The following is a 9957-nucleotide window of genomic DNA, read 5'->3' on the forward strand; positions in this document are numbered from 1 at the left end:
AGAACACAGACCAGGGAGGGAGGGTAGAGGGAGAACACAGACCAGGGAGGGAGGGTAGAGAGAGAACACAGACCAGGGAGGGAGGGTAGAGGGAGAACACAGACCAGGGAGGGAGGGTAGAGGGAGAACACAGACCAGGGAGGGAGGGTAGAGGAGAACACAGACCAGGGAGGGAGGGTAGAGGGAGAACACAGACCAGGGAGGGAGGGTAGAGGGAGAACACAGACCAGGGAGGGAGGGTAGAGGGAGAACACAGACCAGGGAGGGAGGGTAGAGGGAGAACACAGACCAGGGAGGGAGGGTAGAGGAGAACACAGACCAGGGAGGGTAGAGGGAGGAGAACACAGACCAGGGAGGGAGGGTAGAGGGAGAACACAGACCAGGGAGAGGAGACCAGGTAGAGGGAGAACACAGACCAGGGAGGGTAGAGGGAGAACACAGACCAGGGAGGGAGAGGGGTAGAGGGAGAACACAGACCAGGGAGGAAGGTTAGAGGGAGAACACAGACCAGGGAGGAGGGTAGAGGGTAGAGGGAGAACACAGACCAGGGAGGGAGGGTAGAGGGAGGGTAGAGGGAGAACACAGACCATGGAAGGAGTGTAGTAATAAACATGTTAAACAACTGATCATATTATAAAGTGTTGAACAATCCCTGATAGTCGTCATTATACAGTAATAATCTACTCTACTGCTACTACTTGACATTAAGATGAGGAAGAGATTGATACTTCACACTGCCAACTCTTCCTCGTATTTGCTTAATTAGAATGTTGTGAAAAAATCAAATGCATATTCAACTGCCTCTTTTGCAAGTACAGCACCTCCAACTGCAATAGCTGCTGGTCCTGAAACCAGCGCTGTGACACCAGTTGCTAACAGTCCAACAAGTTTTCCTGATATGTCCTTTAACCTTTTCAGTCTCTCCTCTTCCTTCTTCCTGATCTCCTTCTGTCTCTTCCTTACCTTTCTCGCCTTCTCTTCCCGTTTTCTGATCTCCTCCTCCTGTTTCTTCTTCGCCTCCTCCTTTCTCTTCTCCTCCTCCTGTCTCTTCCTTTCCTCCTCTCTCGCCTTCTCTACCAGTTTTCTGATCTCCTCCTCCTCTCTCTCCTTCTCCTCCTGTTTCTTCCTCTCCTCCTCCTCTTCGATCTTCATCTGGGCCTCCTGGTACATCTCATTGGTGTAGTGTTGTCCTCCATTCTTCATCACCATCTCATCTATCTTCTTCAGCAGCTCTGTGACCTGAGTGTTGTCATTCTTCTTTTTATTATCGAAGACATGATTTCTGTCCTTAAAGACATTGACGAGTTTCATAAGCTCCTCACTTGTATTCAGAAAGTCCACCATTGATTTGTCTTCCAGCAGGTCTCCACCAGTGAACAGAATGATGATGTACTTTGAGGCATCTTCTCCAAAGTTCTCCTGGATCCACTTCACAGTGTTCTGCTCCTCCTCTGTGAACCTCCCCAGTCTGATCACCAGCAGGAAGGCGTGGGGTCCTGGGACGGACATGTAGATGGCCTTTTCTATTTCACTTTTCATCTCTTCTTTAGACCGTTTTGTGTCATAGAGCCCCGGGGTGTCGATGACATTAATCTTCCTCCCATCCACCACTCCACTCTGTTTCTCACAGTGATCAGTGACAGACCCAGCGGTGAAGTCTACTTTAAACCCCCCCATCTTTCTCCCCAGGATGGTGTTTCCTGTTGCACTCTTCCCTGATCCAGTCTTCCCCACCAGAACTATCCTCAGGTCAGAGGGGTGGCCTGCATCTGTGAAAACAGACAAGTGCTTGAGTTGATAGTGATTGTCTTGATGAATAGCTAATGAAATGTGTGTTTGTGTATCAGGCATGTGTGAGGATGGATCTACAGAGCAGATGCCCCTTTGTCCCTCCAGTCTCCCTTCTGGGTTGTAGTATCATTTTAAAATACATGTTTCTGTCATTGTTGTTTGGAACCCACTACTCGCAAGTTGTTGTCAAATTCGTCACCCTCCACCCCATACGTAGGTTGCACCTGTTCACCAGTCTGCCCTGTAAGGAGATTGAACCTGTTCACCAGTCTGCCCTGTAAGGAGATTGCACCTGTTCACCAGTCTGCCCTGTAAGGAGATTGCACCTGTTCACCAGTCTGCCCTGTAAGGAGATTGCACCTGTTTACCAGTCTGCCCTGTAAGGAGATTGCACCTGTTTACCAGTCTGCCCTGTAAGGAGATTGCACCTGTGCACCTGTTTACCAGTCTGCCCTGTAAGGAGATTGCACCTGTTCACCAGTCTGCACTGTAAGGAGATTGCACCTGTTCACCAGTCTGCCCTGTAAGGAGATCAACCACCCGAGCCACTGCCTGTTCACCCCGCTGTCATCCAGAAGGCGAGGTCAGTACAGGTGCATCAAAGCTGGGACCGAGAGACTGAAAAACAGCTTCTATCTCAAGGCCATCAGACTGTTAAACAGCCACCACTAACATTGAGTGGCTGCTGCCAACACACTGTCAATGACACTGACTCAACTCCAGCCACTTTAATAATGGGAATTGATGGGAAATGATGTAAATATATCACTAGCCACTTTAAACAATGCTACCTTATATAATGTTACTTACCCTACATTATTCATCTCATGTGCATACGTAGATACTGTACTCTATATCATCGACTGCATCCTTATGTAATACATGTATCACTAGCCACTTTAACCATGCCACTTGGTTTACATACTCATCTCATATGTATATACTGTACTCGATATCATCTACTGTATCTTGCCTATGCTGCTCTGTACCATCACTCATTCATATATCCTTATGTACATATTCTTTATCCCCTTACACTGTGTATAAGACAGTAGTTTTTGGAATTGTTAGTTAGATTACTTGTTCGTTATTACTGCATTGTCGGAACTAGAAGCACAAGCATTTCGCTACACTCGCATTGACATCTGCTAACCATGTGTATGTGACAAACAAATTTGATTTTGATTTGATTTGATTTGATTTGAGATTGCACCTGTTCACCAGTCTGCCCTGTAAGGAGATTGCACCTGTTCACCAGTCTGCCCTGTAAGGAGATTGCACCTGTTCACCAGTCTGCCCTGTAAGGAGATTGCACCTTTTCACCAGTCTGCCCTGTAAGGAGATTGCACCTGTTCACCAGTCTGCCCTGTAAGGAGATTGAACCTGTTCACCAGTCTGCCCTGTAAGGAGACTGAACCTGTTCACCTGTCTGCCCTGTAAGGAGACTGAACCTGTTCACCAGTCTGCCCTGTAAGGAGATTGCACCTGTTCACCAGTCTGCCCTGTAAGGAGATTGAACCTGTTCACCAGTCTGCCCTGTAAGGAGACTGAACCTGTTCACCAGTCTGCCCTGTAAGGAGACCTAACCTGTTCACCAGTCTGCCCTGTAAGGAGATTGAACCTGTTCACCAGTCTGCCCTGTAAGGAGATTGCACCTGTTCACCAGTCTGCCCTGTAAGGAGACTGAACCTGTTCACCAGTCTGCCCTGTAAGGAGACTGAACCTGTTCACCTGTCTGCCCTGGAGGAGATTGAACCTGTTCACCAGTCTGCCCTGTAAGGAGACTGAACCTGTTCACCAGTCTGCCCTGTAAGGAGATTGAACCTGTTCACCAGTCTGCCCTGTAAGGAGATTGAACCTGTTCACCAGTCTGCCCTGTAAGGAGATTGCACCTGTTCACCAGTCTGCCCTGTAAGGAGACTGAACCTGTTCACCAGTCTGCCCTGTAAGGAGACTGAACCTGTTCACCAGTCTGCCCTGTAAGGAGATTGCACCTGTTCACCAGTCTGCCCTGTAAGGAGATTGCACCTGTTCACCAGTCTGCCCTGTAAGGAGATTGCACCTGTATACCAGTCTGCCCTGTAAGGAGATTGCACCTGTTCACCAGTCTGCACTGTAAGGAGATTGCACCTGTTCACCAGTCTGCCCTGTAAGGAGATCAACCACCCGAGCCACTGCCTGTTCACCCCGCTGTCATCCAGAAGGCGAGGTCAGTACAGGTGCATCAAAGCTGGGACTGAGAGACTGAAAAACAGCTTCTATCTCAAGGCCATCAGACTGTTAAACAGCCACCACTGCTGCCAACACACTGTCAATGACACTGACTCAACTCCAGCCACTTTAATAATGGGAATTGATGGGAAATGATGTAAATATATCACTAGCCACTTTAAACAATGCTACCTTATATAATGTTACTTACCCTACATTATTCATCTCATATGCATACGTTGATACTGTACTCTATATCATCGACTGCATCCTTATGTAATACATGTATCACTAGCCACTTTCATGCCACTTGGTTTACATACTCATCTCATATGTATATACCTGATATCATCTACTGTATCCAGTCTGTACCATCACTCATTCATATATCCTTATGTACATATTCTTTATCCCCTACACTGTGTATAAGACAGTAGTTTTTTGGAATTGTTAGTTAGATTACTTGTTCGTTATTACTGCATTGTCGGAACTAGAAGCACAAGCATTTCGCTACACTCGCATTGACATCTGCTAACCATGTGTATGTGACAACAAATTTGATTTTGATTTGATTTGATTTGATTTGAGATTGCACCTGTTCACCAGTCTGCCCTGTAAGGAGATTGCACCTGTTCACCAGTCTGCCCTGTAAGGAGATTGCACCTGTTCACCAGTCTGCCCTGTAAGGAGATTGCACCTTTTCACCAGTCTGCCCTGTAAGGAGATTGCACCTGTTCACCAGTCTGCCCTGTAAGGAGATTGAACCTGTTCACCAGTCTGCCCTGTAAGGAGACTGAACCTGTTCACCTGTCTGCCCTGTAAGGAGACTGAACCTGTTCACCAGTCTGCCCTGTAAGGAGATTGCACCTGTTCACCAGTCTGCCCTGTAAGGAGATTGAACCTGTTCACCAGTCTGCCCTGTAAGGAGACTGAACCTGTTCACCAGTCTGCCCTGTAAGGAGACCTAACCTGTTCACCAGTCTGCCCTGTAAGGAGATTGAACCTGTTCACCAGTCTGCCCTGTAAGGAGATTGCACCTGTTCACCAGTCTGCCCTGTAAGGAGATTGAACCTGTTCACCAGTCTGCCCTGTAAGGAGACTGAACCTGTTCACCAGTCTGCCCTGTAAGGAGATTGAACCTGTTCACCAGTCTGCCCTGTAAGGAGATTGAACCTGTTCACCAGTCTGCCCTGTAAGGAGATTGAACCTGTTCACCAGTCTGCCCTGTAAGGAGACTGAACCTGTTCACCAGTCTGCCCTGTAAGGAGATTGCACCTGTTCACCAGTCTGCCCTGTAAGGAGACTGAACCTGTTCACCAGTCTGCCCTGTAAGGAGACTGACCTGTTCACAGTCTGCCCTGTAAGGAGATTGCACCCAGTCTGCCCTGTAAGGAGATTGCACCTGTTCACCAGTCTGCCCTGTAAGGAGATTGCACCTGTTCACCAGTCTGCCCTGTAAGGAGATTGCACCTGTTCACCAGTCTGCCCTGTAAGGAGATTGCACCTGTTCACCAGTCTGCCCTGAAAGGAGATTGCACCTGTTCACCAGTCTGCCCTGTAAGGAGATTGAACCTGTTCACCAGTCTGCCCTGTAAGGAGACTGAACCTGAGTCTGCCCTGTAAGGAGATTGAACCTGTTCACCAGTCTGGCCTGTAAGGAGATTGAACCTGTTCACCAGTCTGCCCTGTAAGGAGATTGAACCTGTAAGGAGATTGAACCTGTTCACCAGTCTGCCCTGTAAGGAGTGAACCTGTTCACCAGTCTGCCCTGTAAGGAGATTGAACCTGTTCACCAGTCTGCCCTGTAAGGAGACTGAACCTGTTCACCAGTCTGCCCTGTAAGGAGGAGAGTCTGCCCTGTTGAACCTGTTCACCAGTCTGCCCTGTAAGGAGACTGAACCTGTTCACCAGTCTGCCCTGTAAGGAGACTGAACCTGTTCACCAGTCTGCCCTGTAAGGAGACTGAACCTGTTCACCAGTCTGCCCTGTAAGGAGACTGAACCTGCCCAGTATCCAAACATGGATGGCTTGAGAGACCTTAACATTTGTTTAACACTTGATAACACTTGATTTAGCCAACATCATCATCATCATCCACATTCAGTCTGATTGGCTGATAGGAGCAGAGAGAGAGGAAGAAGAGACTTCAGTCTGATTGGCTGATAGGAGCAGAGAGAGAGGAAGAAGAGACTTCAGTCTGATTGGCTGATAGGAGCAGAGAGAGAGGAAGAAGAGACTTCAGTCTGATTGGCTGATAGGAGCAGAAAGAGAGGAAGAAGAGACTTCAGTCTGATTGGCTGATAGGAGCAGAGAGAGAGGAAGAAGAGACTTCAGTCTGATTGGCTGATAGGAGCAGAAAGAGAGGAAGAAGAGACTTCAGTCTGATTGGCTGATAGGAGCAGAGAGAGAGGAAGAAGAGACTTCAGTCTGATTGGCTGATAGGAGCAGAGAGAGAGGAAGAAGAGACTTCAGTCTGATTGGCTGATAGGAGCAGAAAGAGAGGAAGAAGAGACTTCAGTCTGATTGGCTGATAGGAGCAGAGAGAGAGGAAGAAGAGACTTCAGTCTGATTGGCTGATAGGAGCAGAGAGAGAGGAAGAAGAGACTTCAGTCTGATTGGCTGATAGGAGCAGAGAGAGAGGAAGAAGAGACTTCAGTCTGATTGGCTTTTCTTCTTCTCTACGCTCCTATCAGCTAAAGGTAAATCTCAACCAGTAAAATAAATAAAGCTAACCAGCAGATTAACATCAATCATAAACATCAATAATTAGCCAATAGCCCACCCTCTCTTTTCCCCCTGTCAAGCATGTCTTTAGGAGGCACTGAACTGAGTGTGTCGCCCTTTTTTCATTTTGAGCACCTGCCCCTGAAAGGTCTGTGCACGGCCCTGGTGTGTGTTTGAGCAGCATGTATATATGTACGCGGGGGTGTGTGTACCTTGGCATTGACCAGTGAAGGCTTGCAGACAGAGTGTCAACAGGAACAGAATCTTCAGAGTCCCTCTTCCTCGTTCCATCTCTGCTACAGTCGGCCAATCAAAAACATAGAAACAGACGATGACCTTATTACAAAAAGCAAAGTCCACATAAACTAAATTATAATTTATTCTCAGCCGCTTCACTTTAAAACAATATGAACTACAAGAAGAGTAATGCTATGTGGTGTTATTTGACTTTAAACCAATATGAACTATAAGAAGAGTAATGCTATGTGGTGTTATTTGACTTTAAACCAATATGAACTATAAGAAGATGCTATGTGATGTAACTATTGTAAAACAAAGTACATTCTCTAACAAGGTAACCAGCATCAGGTAAACATAATGTACTCATATGTCAAATGACATTCTAAACATGCGTATCATTCTACAGTTGACATTCTGCTAAATGGTGGGACCAGATAGACCAGTTATTGTACACCAGGGAAGGCAACTCCAGTTTTCTGGGGCCTAATTGGTCTCACACGTTCCCCCAGCCCTACAGAATCTGAAGACCATTATTAGCTTATTATTGGAGCCAGGTGTGTTAGCTGTGGATAAAGGATGATCGTGGTTCCCTGCACAGGAGTTTCATTGCAGAAGATATAGGAGGAGGGGCTCAATGTAACGGCTGGAATGGAATCATTGGAACGGAGTCAAACACGTTGTTTCCATGTGTTTGATGTGTAGGTACCACTAAATGTATTCCATTCCAGCCATTACAATAAACCATCCTTCCTATGGCTCCTCCAACCAGCCTCCTCTGTCTGATATGTAAAATACCTATCCAGGCATTATAATATCTGTCATACATCATCCATATAGTTGCAGCAGCATACAACCCTGCATACCACCCTGCATACCACTCTGCATACCACCCTGCACACCCCCCTGCATACCACTCTGCATACCACCCTGCATACCACCCTGCATACCACTCTGCATACCACCCTGCATACCACCCTGCATACCCCTCTGCATACCACTCTGCATACCACCCTGCATACCACCCTGCATACCACTCTGCATACCACCCTGCATACAACTCTGCATACCACCCTGCATACCACCCTGCATACCACTCTGCATACCACCCTGCATACCACCCTGCATACCCCTATGCATACCACCCTGCATACCACTCTGCATACCACCCTGCATACCACTCTGCATACCACTCTGCATACCACCCTGCATACCACTCTGCATACCACCCTGCATACCACTCTGCATACCACTCTGCATACCACCCTGCATACCACCCTGCATACCACTCTGCATACCACCCTGCATACCACCCTGCATACCACCCTGCATACCACCCTGCATACCACTGCTGGATTGCTTCTGAAGGAAAGCAGGGTTGGTCCTGGTCAGTCCCTGGATGAGAGACCAGATGCTGCTGGAAGTGGTGTTGGAGGCCAGTAGGTGGCATTCTTTCCTCTCGTCTAAAAAATATCCCAAAACCCCAAGGCAGTGATTGGGGACACTGACCTGTGTAGGGTGCCGTCTTTCAGATGGGACGTTAAACGGGTGTCCTGACTCTCTGAGGTCATTAAAGATCCCCTGGCACTTATCGTAAGAGTAGGGGTGTTAACCCCGGTGTCCTTGCTAAATTCCCAATCCGGCCCTCAAACCATCATGGTCACCTAATAATCCCCAGTTTACAATTGTCTCATTCATCCCCCTCCACTCCCTTGTAACTATTCCCCAGGTTGTTGCTGTAAATGACAATGTTTCTCAGTCAACTTACCTGTTAAAATAACAAATAAATAAATAGTCAGTCAGGAATGTACTCAAGGTCACCAAACAGGCCCCAGATGAATGGAGAAGCCCATCCCTGCTGTACACTGTGGTATAATGACCTGTCACTCAGTACCAAGATACCTGCAGGTCAGTCCCTCACAGCAGCAACCTGCTGTACACTGTGGTATAATGACCTGTCACTCAGTACCAGGATAACCTGCACGTCAGTCCCTCACAGCAACAACCTGCTATATGCTGTGTTGACTCAAGTTTTGCCCACTTCAATTAGATATATAGCAGGGTTACCCAACTCGCGGCCCACAGGCTGAATTTGGCCCGCAGGTGGTTTAATTTGGCCCACCAATTTTATGAGCAAAACATTAAGACTGAAACAACACGAGGAAATCAGCCCTTGAACTCTCTTAGGTAAATATCATAGACCCAGACCTGTGCTACACTATCTCGTCCTAGACCCTCTGGTTTCTATTTAATTAAACAAGATAAATGTTTCAGGTAAAAGTGAAAAACCTAATTCTCCTTTCATTGTTATCCAATATTAAACCACATGTATAAATACAAACAGAAGAATGTGATTGTTGACTTTCCAAGAAACTTGTTTATTTTGAATAAATTGTCTTGACATGTCTAGTGATGATCAAACCTGGTATAAATAAAATGTTTACTCCATATTGTGCTACAGTTATCACAATACATTGTTGTACATTTCATTCGTAAGGTAGTTAATTTTGAATACTCACTTTTAGTGTAGTTGCACGTGTCTGTTAATTGTCCCCTGTTGTGACTGTGAGAGCTGAAGCTATGTGCTGCAACTTATAGTCGGAGTTAAGTTTTGTTTCACCTGTAACTAGTCATTTCTAGCCAATGAGAGGAGTAATTCACCTCAGGACAGACAGAGGCTGAAATCTGATTGGGTGTCACTATTATCAACCTCCTCTGACAACTCAACCTTGGATTAGCCACAACTCTGGGTAAAATGAAATGTGTTGGACACAGACCTCTTCTTCTGGGAAAAAGGTTCAAATTAAAATAGCAAATGAAACATTTTCAAATGTAACTATGTAGTTGTCTAACCTGGTCCCAGATCTGTTTGTTCTCTTTCCAACTCCATTGATCACTATATACTGTAGTTGTTCAACCTGGTCCCAGATCTGTTTGTTCTCTTTCCAAATCCATTGATCACTATATACTGTAGTTGCCAAGCCTGGTCCCAGA

The 9957-nt window shown here is 46.6% G+C and overlaps 1 protein-coding gene across 3 annotated transcripts; it reads right to left on the reverse strand.

Annotated features, from left to right (window-relative positions):
• Positions 1-463: 463 nt before the first annotated feature.
• Positions 464-9541, reverse strand: LOC112239075 (GTPase IMAP family member 7-like). 3 transcript variants are annotated; one of them, XM_042312263.1, is made up of 3 exons: positions 9483-9541; positions 6939-7022; positions 464-1769 (listed from the first exon to the last, which is right to left on the reverse strand). In XM_042312263.1, the coding sequence occupies exons 2-3, from the start codon at positions 7015-7017 to the stop codon at positions 763-765; spliced, it is 1086 nt and encodes a 361-aa protein (XP_042168197.1). In that variant the 5' UTR covers positions 7018-7022; positions 9483-9541; the 3' UTR covers positions 464-762. The 3 variants fall into 3 exon arrangements, with proteins under 3 accessions (XP_042168197.1, XP_042168198.1, XP_024263354.2); XM_042312264.1 differs by having other exon boundaries at positions 6939-7062; positions 9483-9530; XM_024407586.2 differs by having other exon boundaries at positions 6939-7019; positions 9483-9525.
• Positions 9542-9957: the final 416 nt, after the last annotated feature.

This window comes from Oncorhynchus tshawytscha, unplaced genomic scaffold (assembly GCF_018296145.1).
Source record: "Oncorhynchus tshawytscha isolate Ot180627B unplaced genomic scaffold, Otsh_v2.0 Un_contig_10625_pilon_pilon, whole genome shotgun sequence".
NCBI lineage: Eukaryota > Metazoa > Chordata > Actinopteri > Salmoniformes > Salmonidae > Oncorhynchus > Oncorhynchus tshawytscha.

Bases quoted from the DNA above. Each gene is read 5' to 3' on its own strand.
- LOC112239075 (XM_042312263.1), bottom strand. From the start codon at position 7,017: ATGGAACGAGGAAGAGGGACTCTGAAGATTCTGTTCCTGTTGACACTC. The intron at 1,770-6,938 runs GTACACACACCC...CTGTTTTCACAG, and splicing joins CTTCACTGGTCAATGCCAAG to ATGCAGGCCACCCCTCTGAC.